The sequence below is a fragment of the Poecilia formosa genome, unplaced genomic scaffold (assembly GCF_000485575.1).
Source record: "Poecilia formosa unplaced genomic scaffold, Poecilia_formosa-5.1.2 Scaffold794, whole genome shotgun sequence".
NCBI lineage: Eukaryota > Metazoa > Chordata > Actinopteri > Cyprinodontiformes > Poeciliidae > Poecilia > Poecilia formosa.
The window spans coordinates 75,513-95,834 of NW_006800733.1; the positions used below are offsets into that span (position 1 = coordinate 75,513).

A 20,322-nucleotide genomic window follows, 5' to 3' on the forward strand; every position below is an offset into this window, starting at 1 on the left:
GGATCTGTTCTTCAAATATACCTGGAATAACTTTTTGCACCTTCAAGTGGAGCTGTGTGTGGCAGCCATTCTGAACCATCCTTCATCAGAGGAGCGGCCTGGCCTGGGCCTACAGAACCATGACGGGGATCCATCGGCATCCAGCGCTGAGGGGGAGGTAGAGCAGAAGGACACAAGCGACCCAGAAAACTCTGTCCATAATCCCCTTGTGACACATGTAAGTGACATAAAATGGGCTAAAATCCAAGATTTGTTAGTTCTGTCTAGGGATGGATAAAAATATTGATTCATCAATGCAATGCTATTAATTTTGCTCCAATTCAACACTGATTTGGGAAATCCTGTGAATCTATTAGATTTCCTGCCCTGTGGGTTTGTGGGATTGTGAGCAACACTTTAGTGAGCCATACAGACTGTCCTGGGATGTTTGACATTTCATAGTTGAGCGCACCACTTGCTACGTTTCCCACACTTCCTGACAGTGGAATAAATTCTAGCAGAAAGTGATGAGTTAACTTAGCACCTAGCGCCATGTCTTTGCTGCTAGTCATCCATAGTAGACCTGCCAGTGTGGCACAGAAGTGACTGTCATTACGACTGCCTGCTGCTGATATGCTCAGTGTCATTTCTAAAACAGTTTGATGCAAAGTTGTAATCTTCTTTTTGAGTTTGACGGTGGGTAAACGGCTATTTGGTGTCCATTACCACTACCTACAGGTGAAGAGTGTGGGCCAGAATGTCAGTATTGCTCAAATATGGTTAACGGTGAATTAGGTACTTCTACATTCTAACTTTTATATTTCAAATTTAGCATAAGTATTATTTTACTACTCTTTTGTTTTTAGATATTTACTGCTCAAAAATGTTAATGTACACTGTTTAAGTAATGTATACACCATGGCTATTCTTATGGGCAGGAAATGGTCGTCTTAAAATAGGCTTTCCAAAGTCTCTCTCTCTCTCCCTTTCTCTCTCTCTCTCTCTCTCTATATATATATATATATAGATATATATATATATAAATTTTACTGTATTCCTTATTTTTATTTGAAAATTGTATTATTTCTATTTTCATATGTTGTGCTATTTGCTTTATTGCCTAGGTGTTATAGACATTAACACCTAGCTAAATCTGGTGTATTTATGACAATATCATACTTTCATTAATAGGCACTGTTCCATTTAAATAAAATTTATTTAAGTCAATATTTAAATCAATATCTAATCTCAATCAAATCAAATTGTGAAGTTCATAACAATATCCAGTCCTGCTTCTGTCCCCACAGGATAATTTTTGTATTTGTGTTTGACCCTCAGCTTTTCCAGAAGTGTCAGCTTGTTCAGAGGATCCTGAATGCCTGGGAGGAGAATGATCAAATACAGTGAGAAACTTTTATTTATCCTTAAGATATTTAACTTGGGATAAATATGTAGAGTTGTATTACATTCCTTATGTTTATGTCACTGTTAGGGCTGAGGGTGGCACCAGAAGAGGCAACATGGGTCATCTGACCAGGATAGCCAACATGGTGGTCCAAAACCTGGAAAAGGGACCAGTACAGGCCCAAATCACAGACCTTATCAAAGGTGAAGCTTCTACCATCCAATGAGTTGTCAGTCTAGATTAAACGTTTATCAAAAATAAACATCTGTATATGGGTTGATTTTACCTCAGAGTTGCCAGAAGACTGCAGGGGTCGCTGGGAGAGCTTCGTCGATGAAACCCTCAGAGAAACCAACAGAAAGAATACAGTAGAGCTGGTGAGGCATCTTTCAAATGAACACACTTTTTTCCCATTTCAATAAAATACTTTGAATAGGCCCTCATTACTCCCTCTCTTCTGTTCTTTAAGCCCTTTCTGGTTGACTTTAGTTGTGATAACAGCAGCGATAGACCATGCAGTCCAACAGAGAGTCCAGATGAGCAGTAACAAGCTTTTCAACTACTGGAATCACTATTGAAAGAAAAAGTACTTAATAACCCACAAGATGAATAAAAATATATCCCACCTGTGTGACTAATTATTAATTACAAAGAATATGGATGGGTTTTGCCAGAGAATCCACTTGGCAGCTTGCGTTCACACAGACCCAGCTGAAGGTATTTGCCCTGCAAGAAGTTTACCATTCAGTTTAAGTGGATAGATTTCCTAACATAATGTTAAATGTTCTGTATTTGATTAGTGCAGAGTATTTTCATTGCTTCACTTAGATTTGCTTAAGCTATGCTAGGTTTGTTTCCACTGCAGTAACCTTTTCCAGGACCCATTATAGTTTTCTGGAGCAGTTTTTTCTGTTTAGTATTTATTACTGGTTAAATAACATGAGCAATTTGTTTCAGCCCCCCTCTTTCTGGTCAACCTCATTGAAAGTATTTAATTAGAGGAAGCACAGACTTCTGCTTATGCCGATCCCTGCTTATGGAGACGGAATGTTTAACATTGTCTTCAAAGCAGTTTTTTTTTTCAATTGACTCGTGAAGTTAAATAATTTTTCAATGTTTATTCAAATTCAAAAATGCTTCCTTGATCCCAAAGAATAATTAAATAAAGGTTAATATAATATGTTGTAAAATACAAATTGGAGCAATGACAGTTCCCTGGCATTGGTGATCATTGACCAGTTCTAAAGTTGAATGGAGCAGACAGGCTTCTATGAGACCCATCTACAGACTCTTATTGTTAAAGATGTATGATTGTTACAAACTTGCTCTGTAAAGCAATTTTAATTCAGTTTTAGAGCTTAACCTCTATACAAATTGCCAGTGTTTGGCATGGCAGTCTATGGCTTTTAAGTCATAACCACAATCAGATAGTGTGCTCCTAATGCACACTAAACTGTATGATTTTACAGTTTTTAGTGGCATTTTTGGCTCAGTTTTTTGCGGAGAGCAGAGAGCCACCCCATGTTGCAGCAACACCACTAGAAGAGAAGCCACTCAGTGGCAGGGAATGTAAAGCCACACAAGAAACGACCAAGGCACATAAAAAGGTTCAGGGAAAAAAGTCTAGGAATTAAACTCAAGAATCCATAGCGACCGTCTTTTGGCTTAAGATGAGGCCACTGAGCTTGTGCTCTGTTCTGCAGGTAAGCACCCACAATATCCACTCATCCAGTGAAGATGACGACTTCCCCAATGATATGTCTTTGCAACAGGTAGGAAAATCTTGTAAAACATCGCAATAATAAAACACTATTTGGTGAAATCACATATTCGCTATTCTCTGCAGACCTTCTCGGACTATCAGATCCAACAGATGACTGCCAACTTTGCGGACCAGTTTGGGTTCCACGATGAGGAGTTCAGTGAGCATGATGAAAATATCAAGTAAGGCACATTCAAACTTTCTCACAGGAGATCTCGGATCTACTGACTACCCTTGTGGACTTCTGTGAATCATCAGAACCGATGTCAGATTCTGAGTCATTTCAGTCCGTAGCATTGTGGTCAGTTGTTTTAGCAATGCTGCTCCTGTTATTATTTGCTACTTGATACTGATGTAAAAATTCTCTTTCCTTCTTACAGCTCTGCCTTTGACAGAATTACTGAAATAAATTTCTCTCTAGATGCTGATGATAATGGTGTAAGTTTTTTTTTTATTCACAATGTTGTTTGTCACACTTGTATATTTCAGATTATCCAACAAAAGTTTAAGATAACTTGAGTAAAAACAGTTTTCAAAGAATGATTTCATTAAGAGAAGAAAGCTGTCCAACCTGACCTGGCCCTATGTGAAAAAGTAATTGTTTCCTAAACCTAATAACTAGTTTGTGCCAAACTCACTAACAACTACCGTCAAGAGTTTGAGATAACTGCCACTGAATCTTTAACGTCACCCCAACATCACCAGGAATTTAGGCCAAACTGTATGATTCTATGACTGTTTTGAAGTTATAATGTGCAATAATCTGTGCCATGCATATGGTGATGACAACCACACCATGAATGTGTGACTGACTTTATACATTTCTGTGTGTATAACACCGCCCCCACCAGGACGTTGAGATGTTTCCCCAATAACAAATCCTGTATCACCAGTGACCTGAAGGAAGTGCCAAACAAGGAAAAAAGAGTCTTCTGAGATGGACACAAGGAATTGTTTAGAATATACACTAGAATAATTCCCTTAAGCAACTTAAAGTCAAAATTAGAGACAGAAAGAAGGTGCACAGGAAGAAGCTGGAAAGAAAGATCAATCAGAACAATATCAGGGAAGAAGTCACCCCAGGCTGCGAGGTGAACGAGAATCAGACAAAAAACTGATCTGTAGAATATCTGTATTTGAAGTACTTTTAACTGCAAATTAAAAAGGAAATTTCAAACTTAGCTGAAAACAAAAAGGTTGAGAACAGTGAATTTTAAAGTTTTTGTGATAAAATAAATCTATTTATAGTTGATTATCCAACAAATATGAGGTCTGATCATACTGTTGTACTGTTGCTTTTTTCCCTCAGGCCAATGCAGCTGCTTTCGAAGCCTGCTGTAATGAGAGGATACGTCAGTTTGATGATGCTGAAGAGGAGGAAGAGGACATCTGGGAGGAGAAGGAGATCAACTATGCAACACAAGCTAAATCCCGAACAAGGTGGAGCTAGTCATTTTCACACTCCAGGTTTTATGTTGCCCACAGATGGTTGATAACCTTCATTTACTCCATGTTTCAGGTTTGGGGTGTCTCAGACTTCAGAAGGAGGCTCCAGGGGCAGCATAGAAAATGGAGGACAGGAGCAGGGCTGTGAGTTGCAATCAGATGAGGAAGAAGATACAAAGCAAAGCACATCAGATACAGGTATAACAGAATACACCAACTCTCTCCAGAACACAGTTAGAAGTTTCCTATCAATTCAAATTGTTCTTTTTCTGTTTCTTCCACAGGTCCAGGCTGGACGGCAAATTTCAGGGATTCTGGAGGGACTGGTCTATCCCAAGTGCCAACAGGGTGGGAGAGTTCAGGCAGGGGTGAAGCACAAACACAAGTAACAGGCTGGGCCAACTTTATTGAGTTCCAGCCTTTCACCAGGTGAGAAACTGATCATCGACATAAAGTAGAACATGTTTTATTTCTCTTACTAATTTAATATAAAGCCAGGAGGTTTTTAGCAAGACCCAGACCAAACTTTATATCTACAATGAAGAAGTCAGTAATTACTCTTTATATTGACACAATTCATTGTAATGTATGATTCTTTGTTTTTGATTTCACCAGTACTGAGACTGGTCCAAGATGCAGCTCTCCTGTAGACAGCGGTGATATTGAGAAACAAGCCAAACAGAACCATGAGCAGGAGGGTGAGCATCTGGACCTTCACTTGTTGTTTCCATCTTCAAATTTCCCTTTTATTTGTTTTCATACTGTCACCAATATTCATATTTTCTGACAGATGGTTTGGGTTTCCTTAAACCACAGTCACCAGAAAACAGAAATAATATATATATTTTTAAAATATATTTGGTAACACTTTATTTGAAGGGGTGTGCATAAGACTGACATGACACTGTCATGAACATAGTCATAGAAGTCTTTATGAATGTTTATGACAGTTGTCATGAAGTGTCATTCAGTAAATAATGACACTTTTAATGCAAATTTGCATTGAAAGTCCATTAAAAATGCCAACTTTGGATTAAATTATCATAATTTACAAAATCATGCAAAGTTGGCACTTTTAATGCAACTAATTCTAATTCTGATTCCATTTCTGGGCAGTATAATATTGATCTAAATAGTGCGTACTCCACAATTTCTGATATTACTAATAAACTAAAATAATCCTTTTTCTGGGTGAAATAGGGAGTACTCCACCGTTTCTAAAACAAAAAAGAGGAATGGACACAGTAGGGCAGGTGACAACATTCAGACAAACCAAAGGGGCAAAACAAAGACATGAGTGAAGGCAGTGACGTCAAAGGGCCACGAAGGAGCATTACTGAGCGTCCTGGCAGAGTCCGATAAAGGTGTTGTTTATCTAGGAATGTCCTTAACAGCGTTCAGCTTCGCAACTCCATGGATACAGGAGGGGGTGAGGAAGGAAGAGCGTTGTGTTTACATATCTTCGAGGAGATTAGAGATATGCAGCCCTTCCAAGGCCACACAGGGAAAGCCAATTCATAAACAGAATGTCTTTGGTCGGGAAGATTATAAATTTCAAACTTTCCTAAAGTCTCTCCGATACATCACAGTTCCCAATCATCCAAATTAGTTTGGTCATTCCATTGAGCCGAAACTAGCAACTTCTCCAAGATCGAATCTATCCAGTTAGTGAGTTTTAGAGTCCTCGTCTCTGTCGACACCAACAGTCTGGGTGTCCGCTAGTTCGGCCAAGTCCGTCACAAATTTATCGATAAGCCAGGAATCCACAAGCTCCAAATGGAAGAAATCTTGTTACCATGAATAAATCCAGGGTGAATCCCGCTGGGTGTGTCCCCGCAGGACAAGAGAGCTCTCCTGTGCCCAGACTTCTCGTCGAAAATTTGATCAATTGCATTAAGAGATCGGTTGACCAGATCCATAATTTGTAGATTTGGATGATGTGCAAAGAAAGGCTCCAAAAATATAGAAAAAGACAGGACAAAAACAGAGCACGCAGGGCAGACAAGGGCAGTGATAACTTTTTGATAACTGATCAATAACTGATTGATACCCTCTGGCCTTAGGTTTATAGCCAGCTTCTGACTATGAAAAACCACTGACATCTTCCCAGTGTCAGAATCTCACTGAGGAAGAAACTGGATTAGGTTTTCTATCACTTTAATATTTCTGCTATAACTGATGTGTATTCGCATGAGTTCCAAGTGCAATTTTTATATCTTTTTGTCGTGGTAGATCTCAGCCAGCTGGTGAGAGAAAAAGTGGATCTTGATCTCAAAAAGTTTGGGCACCCCTGTGCTAGCGTTTCTGCTGCACTGAGCATGTCACTGGCAGGGCAGAACATGGGTTTATATAATGAATCTCTTTTAAGGGCTCCTGAAGGCCTGAGGGGGCCTTAAGGAGCTGCTTAGTTAATTTACTTAGTTAATTTTAAAGTTTTGCAACTGCCTTGCTTTCTTTGGTCCAATACTGATAATTAGTACAAAATGTACTGCTCATAAATTTTACATGCAACAGTCCGCATACAGTATGCAAGTAGGTTACTTAAATTTTTTCTATTAGTTTCAGATTACTGAAATATCTCTCCCCACGAGCAAGTCAAAAGCAACATGCAAAGTTGTCTTTTGTCCAGACTTCTCAAAAAATGCTATGTAGTTGCATTTTATTCAAGCTGCAGTATATAACTTTAATAAAAAATATGTTTTCTCCATATTTGTTAAAGCTGTTACCATGTTGTGACAGTTTGCTATGAGACAGATAATCCATAAAAACAATTAATATCCACCTCCTCCCTGAACTACTATTGCTAGCTAAAGTAATGCAACGTTCTGACCAAAACAACCTATCAGAACCAGGAGGAGGGTCTTAGCGCTGTCAATCAACCTCGTTCACTCACTGCTAAATGTGCTAATAGTGGAGAAACAATATAACATTACAGGAAGCCATTTATCTGCCATCATAGCTATGCTAACTAGACTGAGCACTCATAACAGGCTATACTAGTTGCAGCATAGCACAGAGCAAGGTGGAGAGAGGATGAACAGCAACATGAGATTGTGATTGACAGCACTAAAACTCCTAGAGCGCACTGGGAGAAGGCAGAGGAATTTTTTAACAGATTATCGCTCATACCATACTGTCACAACATAATGACAGTTTTAACAAATTTGTGAAAAAAATATTTTTTAATAAAAGTTACATACTGCAGCTTTAAATTCACTTACGAGAGGACAGATCAGGAGGGACATGGGCTAGAGCTGCTGCTTACTAAGTCATCTGATAAGTGTGCTAAAAGGTACAGGGACAAGTTAAATATATGAATATCTTGGTAATTTCTTAATTCATTAAATGCTAGTGAAAAGGAGGCAAACAGTAGTCTGTAGCTAACTATTTAGCTAACTATTTATAATCTCACACCTCTCTGAGAAAAACTGGCACTCTGACCTTTTTCTCTCTTTCTCTCCCTCTCTCTATTTATTTAGTTTTTGAAAACCTGATTTTAACATTTTTCTTAGCAGCATAGTATCTGCCATGGTCGTTCTTGCCTTCTACTGACGGCTGTTGAACACCGTCACTGTCAAGCGCTCCAAGCAGGAGCGAATCATTTCATGCGGGTTCAGTACAAATATAGATGTGTGTGTTTTGGTCTTGGAATGGAAACATATTTTCACTGCTAAAAAAAATCTTTGCAAAAAACAATATGATTAATTTTGTAATTGACAGGGCCCCAATTTTTTTCAATTTCTATGAACAAAAAATAAATATATAAATTGTGGAGGGCCCCCTGTCGGTCAGGAGCCCTTAGAATTGTCATAACTTTTCCCCTCTTTATCCCCCTGCGGACCTGTATGAGTTAGAAAATTTCCAGGTTCTTTTGTTTTTGTAATAAATTACTCCTTTTATTGTGTCTGTCTGCAGATTTTGGTGCCTCAGGTCCTTCTACACCAGGAGACACACAAACCACTCCAGTTGTGGCATCAGACAGCTGTTCCCTCGGGGTATTCGAAAGTGAAAGTGCGGACAAAAACGCTAATGTTCCTCCTGAAGCAATCTCCTCAGAAATGGCCCCTACCAACCAGACAGCCGACCTCAAAAGGTTTTCCCCTTTCACCTGAAACTCTTCACACCTAGCTCTAAGGTGTAATTGTGGATTAATTGTGGATTAAGAAGAATCCATAATTGGATTCTTCTTAATCCAATTATGTCAGACAGTGTCCTAAGCAAATCCCCCAATTGTCAAGCCATCCTACCTTGTGGCACACTTTTAAGACTCAAGTTACTTTCCTTTAACTTGCTGTTCATCAAATTATCTTCTGTGTTGAAATATGGTTATTTCAATGTTTGATGAAAGCGTTGCCCAGCTGACTATCCATTTTGGTCTGTTTTTATAATCTTTCATGACTGTTAGTCGGGAATGACTGACGGGCAGCCTACATTTATAAACAACCTTAATTCAAAGTTTTTCTTTGCATTTACTCTGTAAACAACAACAACAATGCTGTTTAGCTTTTAACAAGAACCCATACAACATTTAATTTCCCTTTGGCAGGGTTTCCCTCCAAAAAACTTGCTAAGCACCATGGTCGGGGCACCGAAGCGGTTCACGGTGCTTTTTTTTATTAAAAGATGTTAACCTTCCTGTTATGTTGCGGGTCAAATTGACCCGTTTTAAAGTTTAAAATTTGTTCTAAAATAGTTGGAAGCATTTTTTCTGCATGAAACTTTTTCTATTTGTCTTAATAGGTGCAATCTACATATAAATTGAAAATGATTCATTTTATACATTTGCATCCCCCCCTACTTATTACATAGATACTGTTTGAGTCATTTTGACCCGGCAGTCAAGTTGAAGGGTGAAAAGGGTCAGAAAATGTCCANAATTAACGAAGCTTCGAGGCAGGTAAATTTTCCTCGAGGAATTTTAGTAATCGAGGTACTCGAATCATTCGAGGAATCGTTTCAGCCCTACATGACACTGTCATGAACATAGTCATAGTCATAGAAGTCTTTATGAATGTTTATGACAGTTGTCATGAAGTGTCATTCAGTAAATAATGATACTTTTAATGCAAAGTTGCATTGAAAGTCCATTAAAAATGCCAACTTTGCATTAAATTGTCATAATTTACAAAGTTGGCACTTTTAATGGACTTTTAATGCAACTAATTGTAATTCTGATTCCATTTCTGGGCTGTATAATATTGATCTAAATAGTGTGTACTCCACAATTTCTGATATTACTAATAAACTTAAATAATCCTTTTTCTGGGTGAAATAGGGAGTACTCCACCATTTCTAAAACAAAAAAGAGGAATGGACACAGTAGGGCAGGTGGCAACATTCAGACAAACCAAAGGGGCAAAACAAAGACATGAGTGAAGGCAGTGACGTCAAAGGGCCACAAAGGAGCATTACTGAGCGTCCTGGCAGAGTCCGATAAAGGTGTTGTTTATCTAGGAATGTCCTTAACAGCGTTCAGCTTCGCAACTCCATGGATACAGGAGGGGGTGAGGAAGGAAGAGCGTTGTGTTTACATATCTTCTAGGAGATTAGAGATATGCAGCCCTTCCAAGGCCACACGGGGAAAGCCAATTCATAAACAGAATCTCTTTGGTCGGGAAGATTATAAATTTCAAACTTCCCTAAAGTCTCTCCGATACATCACAGTTCCCAATCATCCAAATTAGTTTGGTCATTCCACTGAGCCGAAACAAGCAACTTCTCCAAGATCGAATCTATCCAGTTAGTGAGTTTTAGAGTCCTCGTCTCTGTCCACACCAACAGTCTGGGTGTCCGCTAGTTCGGCCAAGTCCGTCACAAATTTATCGATAAGCCAGGAATCCACGAGCTCCAAATGGCAGAAATCCTGTTATCATGAATAAATCCAGGGTGAATCCCGCTGGGTGTGTCCCCGCAGGACAAGAGAGCTCTCCTGTGCCCAGACTTCTCGTCGAAAATTTGATCAATTGCATTAAGAGATCGGTTGACCAGATCCATAATTTGTAGATTTGGATGATGTGCAAAGAAAGGCTCCAAAAATATAGAAAAAGACAGGACAAAAACAGAGCACGCAGGGCAGACAAGGGCAGTGATAACTTTTTGATAACTGATCAATAACTGATTGATACCCTCTGGCCTTAGGTTTATAGCCAGCTTCTGACTATGAAAAACCACTGACATCTTCCCAGTGTCAGAATCTCACTGAGGAAGAAACTGGATTAGGTTTTCTATCACTTTAATATTTCTGCTATAACTGATGTGTATTCGCATGAGTTCCAAGTGCAATTTTTATATCTTTTTGTCGTGGTAGATCTCAGCCAGCTGGTGAGAGAAAAAGTGGATCTTGATCTCAAAAAGTTTGGGCACCCCTGTGCTAGCGTTTCTGCTGCACTGAGCATGTCACTGGCAGGGCAGAACATGGGTTTATATAACGAATGTCTTTTATGGGCTCCTGAAGGCCTGAGGGGCCCTTAAGGAGCTGGTTAGTTAATTTACTTAGTTAATTTTAAAGGCTTGCAACTGCCTTGCTTTCTTTGGTCCAATACTGATAATTAGTACAAAATGTACTGCTCATAAATTTTACATGCAACAGTCCGCATACAGTATGCAAGTAGGTTACTTAAATTTTTTCTATTAGTTTCAGATTACTGAAATATCTCTCCCCACGAGCAAGTCAAAAGCAACATGCAAAGTTGTCTTTTGTCCAGACTTCTCAAAAAATGCTATGTAGTTGCATTTTATTCAAGCTGCAGTATATAACTTTAATAAAAAATATGTTTTCTCCATATTTGTTAAAGCTGTTACCATGTTGTGACAGTTTGCTATGAGACAGATAATCCATAAAAACAATTAATATCCACCTCCTCCCTGAACTACTATTGCTAGCTAAAGTAATGCAACGTTCTGACCAAAACAACCTATCAGAACCAGGAGGAGGGTCTTAGCGCTGTCAATCAACCTTGTTCACTCACTGCTAAATGTGCTAATAGTGGAGAAACAATATATCATTACAGGAAGCCATTTATCTGCCATCATAGCTATGCTAACTAGACTGAGCACTCATAACAGGCTATACTAGTTGCAGCATAGCACAGAGCAAGGTGGAGAGAGGATGAACAGCAACATGAGATCGTGATTGACAGCACTAAAACTCCTAGAGCGCACTGGGAGAAGGCAGAGGAATTTTTTAACAGATTATCGCTCATACCATACTGTCACAACATAATGACAGTTTTAACAAATTTGTGAAAAAAATATTTTTTAATAAAAGTTACATACTGCAGCTTTAAATTCACTTACGAGAGGACAGATCAGGAGGGACATGGGCTAGAGCTGCTGCTGACTGACTCATCTGATAAGTGTGCTAAAAGGTACAGGGACAAGTTAAATATATGAATATCTTGGTAATTTCTTAATTCATTAAATGCTAGTGAAAAGGAGGCAAACAGTAGTCTGTAGCTAACTATTTATAATCTCACAGTCTACACACCTCTCGGAGAAAAACTGGCACTCTTACCTTTTTCTCTCTTTCTTTCCCTCTCTCTATTTATTTAGTTTTTGAAAACCTGATTTTATCATTTTTCTTAGCAGCATAGTATCTGCCATGGTCGTTCTTGCCTTCTACTGACGGCTGTTGAACACCGTCACTGTCAAGCGCTCCAAGCAGGAGCGAATCATTTCATGCGGGTTCAGTACAAATATAGATGTGTGTGTTTTGGTCTTGGAATGGAAACATATTTTCACTGCTAAAAAAAATCTTTGCAAAAAACAATATGATTAATTTTGTAATTGACAGGGCCCCAATTTTTTTCAATTTCTATGAACAAAAAATAAATATATAAATTGTGGAGGGCCCCCTGTCGGTCAGGAGCCCTTAGAATTGTCATAACTTTTCCCCTCTTTATCCCCCTGCGGACCTGTATGAGTTAGAAAATTTCCAGGTTCTTTTGTTTTTGTAATAAATTACTCCTTTTATTGTGTCTGTCTGCAGATTTTGGTGCCTCAGGTCCTTCTACACCAGGAGACACACAAACCACTCCAGTTGTGGCATCAGACAGCTGTTCCCTCGGGGTATTCGAAAGTGAAAGTGCGGACAAAAACGCTAATGTTCCTCCTGAAGCAATCTCCTCAGAAATGGCCCCTACCAACCAGACAGCCGACCTCAAAAGGTTTTCCCCTTTCACCTGAAACTCTTCACACCTAGCTCTAAGGTGTAATTGTGGATTAATTGTGGATTAAGAAGAATCCATAATTGGATTCTTCTTAATCCAATTATGTCAGACAGTGTCCTAAGCAAATCCCCCAATTGTCAAGCCATCCTACCTTGTGGCACACTTTTAAGACTCAAGTTACTTTCCTTTAACTTGCTGTTCATCAAATTATCTTCTGTGTTGAAGTATGGTTATTTCAATGTTTGATGAAAGCGTTGCCCAGCTGACTATCCATTTTGGTCTGTTTTTATAATCTTTCATGACTGTTAGTCGGGAATGACTGACGGGCAGCCTACATTATAAACAACCTTAGTTCAAAGTTTTTCTTTGCATTTACTCTGTAAACAACAACAACAATGCTGTTTAGCTTTTAACAAGAACCCATACAACATTTAATTTCCCTTTGGCAGGGTTTCCCTCCAAAAAACTTGCTAAGCACCATGGTCGGGGCACCGAAGCGGTTCACCGTGCTTTTTTTATTAAAAGATGTTAACCTTCCTGTTATGTTGCGGGTCAAATTGACCCGTTTTAAAGTTTAAAATTTTTTCTAAAATAGTTGGAAGCATTTTTTCTGCATGAAACTTTTTCTATTTGTCTTAATAGGTGCAATCTACATATAAATTGAAAATGATTCATTTTATACATTTGCATCCCCCCCTACTTATTACATAGATACTGTTTGAGTCATTTTGACCCGGCAGTCAAGTTGAAGGGTGAAAAGGGTCAGAAAATGTCCAATTCTATTTGTTTCCTTGTACCCATTTCACTGCACACACAGACAAACACCATACACACAGACACACATGTTTGCACGGCTATCTTTGTGGGGACTTTCCATTGACTTCCATTCATTTCTACAGCCTAAACCTTACCTTTACCCTTTTCCTAACCCTATCCATCACATACCTAATCCTAACCCTAACCAAAACTCAATTCACACCTTAATCCTAAATGTAAATCACATTTTTTGGTAACACTTTATTTGAAGGGGGGTGAATAAGACTGACATGACACCGTCATAAACACCTGTCGTGAAAATGAATAAGCTTTCATGAATATTTATGACTGTTGTCATAAAGCGTCATTCGGTAAAATATGACACTTTTAATACAAAGTTGACATTATTCAAAATGTCTTTGTTATGACAACTTGACATTAAGCAAGAAATCATTACTGATATAAATTTGTTATAAAAATATTACTGATTGCACTTTAAAAATTAGGTAACTTTATGTTATTAAAGGTAAAGTTTAAACAGTAATGGTCATGTTTATGAAAGTGTCATGACAGTCTTATTCACCCCCCCTTCAAATAAAGTGTTACCCATTTTTTTATGTCCAAATTGTCGTCTTTAACTGGAAGACATTATTGACAATTTCTAAACCCACAGCACGAAAATCTTAAAAACAATCAAAAATAATACTATTAAGATAAATATCAATTTGCAGTGCTTTTAAATCCAAATTAATTCATCAGTTAGTGGATCTAAAAATACAATGTAATGCTGATCACATTTAGAACTAGCCCATGCTATAAATGAACTATATATTTTTTTTGTTGTTGATTTTTTTTATTATTATTTTTAATAAAACAAACAAACAAAAAAAAAAGCAATGCTTATCCTGGCTGGACGGCAAAGTAAAGCCTGGTGGCCTACCAGGCTTGTATATGCTGCCTGCTTTGGAGTCAGTAAAGCATTTTTGAATATTTGAATTTGAGTCTAAATGTCATGTGATGACAGACCTATTGTTTGGCAGGTGACCTGTTTTGTGTGGCTAAGTGAGATTTTATAACATCAATGGATTTTGATTGTAATAACTCAAGCTATCTACATTCCTTAAAAGAATAATCATTAATGGGGATGCAAGGATTTCCTCTAGTGATCATATTCACAGTTGTGCTAACCTCAGCTCAACAGTTTTCAACACTAAAAAGAAAAACAATATTAGGATTAGATTTAACAAGAGCAGGTCTTGCAAAAGATGTGTATGCATCTTTGACATTTCTATATAACTAATAACTTTTTTTGCATTTCTAACACAGTTGACTTATAAATAGCAGTAAATCCAACCACCACAATGATTTTATTTCTGCAGTGAGGAGTGTACAGTGTCCCTGGAGAAGCTCTCTCTGACAGATCCTCTTCCCCCTTCACAGCAGCCTGGTGCGGACTCATCTGTAAACACACAGACTAATGAGAAGTAAGTGTTCATGCAGACAAATGAAGTTGGATCATTTGAGTGCTTTAACTGACTGTGACATCTTGTGTTACCAGAGAGGACTCGCCACAGACCCAGGAAGTGTCTGTCAATGGACCGATGTGAGGAAGTGCTCATCCAGAACCTTATCAGTGACCATGCTGCAGGCTGTCAGCCTCCTCCAGAGTGACTCTCCCAAACAGCCTCACTGAAGCTCCAGTGTTTTTACTGAATCACATTGCCACGTTATTGGATCTGGACACTGCCACTCAACACCAATAATGAGGGTCTTTAAAACAAAGAAGAAAACTAGAGAAAGCCAACAGACAGAGCAAAGTTCAGAGAAATCGTATTTTCTCCCCCAGACGTTGCACATCACTCAGTGCAGCAAACTTTGAAACTACATGATCTGCAGGGTAACATCTTAATTTTTTTAAACTCTGAAGGTTTTCTCCTTTTTTCCACTGATTTGGATTTTATAAGGTCACGCCTGAATGGATAGCACAAGCTAACTTTTAACAATGCCTCAACCAGAATTACCTGCTTTTATTTTTAATACAATTTTTCTTCAAGCTTAAAGAAAAGCACTTATGTCAGCATTTGCTGTATGTAATAGCACAATGTTCATTTCTGCTGGCTGTCTCATCTGTCCTCTGATCCACATTAGTGTTTCTACTCATTGTTTAGTTTGTTTTTCCCAATTTATGGTTTCTGGTAATGAAACGTGTCATCCATCACCAGAATGTTTTGGGGGGGGGCAAGGGAGGGAGTGATTTGAACAGTGCTGTAATAGTATTACTGTTTTTGCTCATGTGCAATAATGTTGGTTTGCCTTTTCTTTTTTAAGAGAGAAATTGAAAAAAAATTTCAGTCCAACCTTGTGGACATTTGGTGTGGCTTTGGGCAAACAAATTTGGATCTAATCTCAAACTTATTTTTCATATTTTTACTTGTTTTCTCTTTGTCTACTTTTAGTGCATGTATATCAGGTTCTCTGTTGACCTTGCTAGTGAGCTAAGACCTTCTGATTGTAATGAACTTAAAGATCCAATTGCTATCCTCCACAAATCAGCCAAACATTATCTACAAATATTATCTACATTTAAAAGTAACTTTACAAGCATTTTTGAGATTTTTATTGTCTGATCCTTTTCTCGTGCTGTCTTCACCAAGCACTTATTCACACGGCAATAGGGGCATCTGACTCTGTATGTTTGGTTATGTTTGTTTTTTTCTGTTGAAACAGCAGGATTGGAAGAGTGCAGGTCTGCAGGCCTCCAGGTCTCTTTGATGTTCTCATTGAAATTCTTTAGTAGTGATGAGCTTCTATGATTGCTGTTTAAAAAGAAAAACTAAAACATTTAAATTAAAAGCATCTGGTTTACCACATTCTTACCAACAGATGTCCTTTGCTAGTTTGATTCTTGTCTTTCCACCAGACTCGTTGAGGTGCAAGGAGACATGAAAAGTTGCGCAGCTCCAGTGAGAGATCAGATACAGTTTTAGATCTCTGGAAGTTACTGGTTAATATCATAAATAAAATTATGATCAAATTAGATTTATTTTACTAATTCAATTCAAAATGTTGAACCACATATAGTTGTGCTCATAAGTTTAAACATCAGAGAATATGAATGAATACACAGAAATGTTTCACTACTGGCTTGTACTTGGGTGAAGCCATTTGTTGTCAAACAACTGTTTTCAATCATTTTAAATCATGAGCCTGATCAAAGGTTTCCACACCCTGATGATTTTGACCTAATGCACACAAGTTGACACAAATTGAAGGTAACCACACTCACTTGATTTGTTTACATGTTATACATACATAGTTGATGATAAAGTTTCATCCAACCACTACCAATGAGTGAAATGCTTTTGTGGTTTTATTCATATTCTTTAAAAAATGGCCAAAAACAACAAAAAAAAAAATTCCATGAGGGTATATCAATGTAGCACAACTGTAGATTTATTTTACATTTATTTCTAATTTATTTCTTACTTAAACCCCAAATTATTATATTTTTGTATTTTTTATGCAGCCTACTGAAAAGTACATCTATTTACTATACATTACGCGTACTCAATACACAATTTATGGTCAATTGAGTCCATCAAAGGGGTTTGACATGGAGGAACTCAGCCTGTGGTTCTGTTGAAAGCTCATGTTCCCTTTAATTTGTCTTTATTTTTTTCCTTATGGTGACTCCACTCATTTTCCTCTGAACAACACTCCGTAGATTCTCTATAAGATCAAGGTCAGTCTTCTAGTTTACTTTCCAACCAAGCAGAATGATGCCGTGGTCATCAAACCAGGTACTGAAACTTTTTGCAGAGTGGGCAAAAAGTCCAATACCTTTCCCCAAATCCTGTGGGAAAAGTCCAATACCTTTCCCCAAATCCTGTGGGAAAGGATTTGACTCAATGACTCTTGTGAACAGAAAGAAACATGAAGTGCTCTACATTTTAAATCAATCAATCAAATCCATCAATGAATGGATGTGCTTGTAACTCACACTAGCTCCTCCCCCACTAGAGAGGCGACATTCCACATCCCAAGAGCCAGCTTCTGCAGCTGAGGATCAGATCGCCAAGATCCCTGCCCTCGGTCACCACCCGTTCCACACTGCAGCTGACGCCTTTGGCCCCTCTCACAGGTGGTGGGCCCATGGGAAGGGGGACCCACATTTCCTCTTCAGGTTGAGCCCGGCTGGGCTCAACGGGTAAAAGCCCAGCCACCAGGTGCTCACCAACGTGCCCCACCTCTAGGCCTGGCTCCAGAGTGGGGCCCCAGTGACCTGCGTCCAAAGGTTTTATCCGTCATAAGGGGTCTTCGGGCTGTGCTTTGTCTGGTTTCTCACCTAGGACCTGTCTGCCTTGGGTTACCCTACCAGGGGCATGAAACCCCTGACAGGATAGCTCCTAGGATCGCTGGGACAATAAAACCCCTTCACCACGATAAGGTGGCAGCCATGGAGAGGTTGATGTAAAAGACTTGTTGCTGAAATGTGCTATACAAAAACATGATTGAATTGGTGGTTGATTGATTAAACTATAGAATGACTGTGGCTTCTGGTGGGTTGCTCCTATTAGGAGTTAGTGTGTGAGGTTGAGAGGTTTCGGCTAGAAATCGTCTGCTTCACCTGGCTTGTTGGGACTAGACTCCTAGAAAGAGGTTGGACATACTTCCACTCTGGAGTTGCTCGCAGTGAGAGGCGCCGGGCAGTAGTGGGTATACTTGTTGCCCCCCATCTTGGTGCCTGTACGTTAGGGTTTACCGCACTGAATGAGAGGGTAGCCTCCCTCTGCTTATGAGTGGGGGGACGGGTTCTGACTGTGTTTACACACCGAAGAGCAGTTCAGATTACCCACCCTTTTTGGAGTCCTTGGAGGGGGTACTGGAGAGTGCCCCTCCTGACTCCCTTGTTCTGCTTGGGTACTTCAATGCTCACGTGGGCAATGGCATTGGAGGGTGGTTGGGTNGAATGGTCCCCCTGATCTGAACTCAAGTGGTGTTCTGTTGCTGGACTAATGTGTTCATCATGGAATATCCATAACAAACACCATGTTCAAGCATAAGGGTGTCTATATGTCCACTTGGCACCAGGACATCTTAGGCCACAGTTTGATGATCAACTTTGTAGTTGTTTCATCGGGTCTGTGGCCACGTGCCTTGGACACTCGGATGAAGAGAGATGGGGAGCTGTCCACTAACCACCTGGTGGTGAATTGGGTCTGGTGGTGGGGAGGGTGCTGGTCAGACCTGGCAGACCCAAATGTGTTGTAAGGCTCTGCTGGGAACATCTGGATCCTTTGAGAAAGAGCTTTAACTCCCAGTACGGAGAGGCCATGGAGAAAGACTTCTGCATGGCGTCAAGGCAATTCTGGTCCATTATCTGGCGTCTCAGGAGGTGAAGCACTGTTTATAGTGGAGGTGGTGTGCTGCTGACCTCAACTCGGGACGTTGTGGGTCGGTGGGCAGAATACTTCAAAGACCTCCTCAATCCCAACAACATTGAAGAAGTGGAGACTGGGGACTCTGGGTCAGGCTCTCCAATTTACTGGAGAGGAGGTCACCAAGGTGGTTAAAGAGCTCCTCGGTGGCAAGGCCCCAGGGGTGGACAAGATCCGCCCAGAGTTCTTTAAAGCTCTGGATATTGTAGGGTTGTGTTGGTTGATGCGACTCTACAATATTGCATGGTCATTGAGAGAAGTTCCCCTGGATTGGCCGACATTTAATAATACAGGGTTGCTGTGGTGGTGCAGGAGTTGAGCACATCCTACATATGGAGGCTATAGTCCTCGATGCGGCTGTCGCCTCAACAGGCCAGGAATCGAACCTGCGATGGCCGTCTTCCCACTGACGGCCATGTCAGTGGGAAGACCTGGGAAAGATCACCATCACCAGGGGGTACCAGAGGGTGTGCTCCAATTACAGAGGGGTAACAGTCTTAAGCCTCTCTGACAAGGTCTATTCAGGGGCCCTGGAGAGGAGGGTCCATCGGATAGTTGAACTGCGGATTCAGGAAGAGCGGTGTGGTTCTCGCCGGTGGACATAAATACAGTAAAGTAATATTCTAATCACTATATATACACAATAATATGTCCATCTTACTTGTGAAATGTTGTCTGTGGAGCCCTCAAATCAGTAATCCATCGACCAGAACAACAATATCCCTCAGTGCTGAGGCATCTTCTGCTGTTTTGATTGAGCAAAGTAGGAGGGTATACCGCTCCAAGATGGCCGCCGTATTTCCTGCGCCGGAGCGGTCCATGAGGCGTCTATGCTTATATTATGTCTATGGAATAAAGTGTAACATTACAGAAACAGTTAAAAAGATTTCGCTATAGTTTCTGTGGATACCTATTTGAAATATCACAACATGAGGAATATGTGGAAAAATTACACAGCCAGTCGATCTTTTTAAACATTTCATTTTTAATCCCAAAGCTCTTCAACATTTATGTCGGCTTTCAGGGAATAATCTTAGCTTTGAGATCTGCTCATGCCACATCGAGATCTATTTCGATCTTCCTTTGACGAGTTTCAACCTCTGAAGCAACACATAAGTCAGGACAAGTTCTGCGTAATTTACACGTTTTGATGGTTTTGCAGATTAACTTTTTTTTATTTTATTTTATTTTTTTTTATAAAAAGCAACATACCATATTAGACCAGTAAAGTCTTTCTAATTAGTTATTCCCGAGATCTTAGTGGTTGTTTTACGGAATCGGATAGTATTTTTGCAAAGATTTGTAGTTCTTTAAGCTTATTGCATTGTTTACTTCCTGGTTCGGTAAAGGGGTCCTAAAAAGCCACGC

At 39.5% G+C, this 20,322-nt stretch overlaps 1 protein-coding gene and 3 long non-coding RNA genes across 6 annotated transcripts in view; 1 reads left to right on the forward strand and 3 right to left on the reverse strand.

The window, feature by feature from the left end:
• The window catches only part of LOC107834842 (uncharacterized), a 41,151-nt gene extending 29,255 nt beyond the window's left edge, over nt 1-11,896 (reverse strand). Inside the window, exons 1-2 of the long non-coding RNA XR_001660665.1 lie at nt 11,885-11,896; nt 8,005-8,010 (exon numbers count right to left, since the gene is read on the reverse strand). This is a non-coding gene — a long non-coding RNA (uncharacterized LOC107834842). The remainder of the gene's footprint in view (nt 1-8,004; nt 8,011-11,884) is intronic.
• ppp6r2a (protein phosphatase 6, regulatory subunit 2a) overlaps nt 1-16,343 on the forward strand; it is a 45,266-nt gene extending 28,923 nt beyond the window's left edge. For 2 of the 3 annotated variants that reach the window (XM_007543287.2, XM_016666774.1), the window contains 14 exons: nt 2-217; nt 1,318-1,382; nt 1,472-1,587; nt 1,676-1,761; nt 3,088-3,156; nt 3,231-3,328; nt 3,527-3,584; nt 4,456-4,586; nt 4,666-4,790; nt 4,877-5,021; nt 5,208-5,290; nt 8,508-8,685; nt 14,896-15,000; nt 15,075-16,343. In XM_007543287.2, the coding sequence (XP_007543349.1) occupies nt 2-217; nt 1,318-1,382; nt 1,472-1,587; nt 1,676-1,761; nt 3,088-3,156; nt 3,231-3,328; nt 3,527-3,584; nt 4,456-4,586; nt 4,666-4,790; nt 4,877-5,021; nt 5,208-5,290; nt 8,508-8,685; nt 14,896-15,000; nt 15,075-15,123 (1,524 nt within the window). In that variant the 3' untranslated portion in view covers nt 15,124-16,343. Of the gene's footprint in view, nt 1; nt 218-1,317; nt 1,383-1,471; nt 1,588-1,675; nt 1,762-3,087; nt 3,157-3,230; nt 3,329-3,526; nt 3,585-4,455; nt 4,587-4,665; nt 4,791-4,876; nt 5,022-5,207; nt 5,291-8,507; nt 8,720-14,895; nt 15,001-15,074 lie in introns of those variants that run through there. The other variant, XM_016666775.1, reaches the window with a different exon arrangement.
• Nucleotides 15,542-18,357, reverse strand: LOC107834841 (uncharacterized). The gene is made up of 2 exons (XR_001660664.1): nt 17,390-18,357; nt 15,542-17,356 (listed from the first exon to the last, which is right to left on the reverse strand). It is a non-coding gene; the product is annotated as an uncharacterized LOC107834841 (long non-coding RNA).
• A 24-nt stretch (nt 18,358-18,381) lies between these two features.
• LOC107834843 (uncharacterized) overlaps nt 18,382-20,322 on the reverse strand; it is a 3,178-nt gene continuing 1,237 nt past the window's right edge. Inside the window, exon 2 of the long non-coding RNA XR_001660666.1 lies at nt 18,382-18,950. This is a non-coding gene — a long non-coding RNA (uncharacterized LOC107834843). The remainder of the gene's footprint in view (nt 18,951-20,322) is intronic.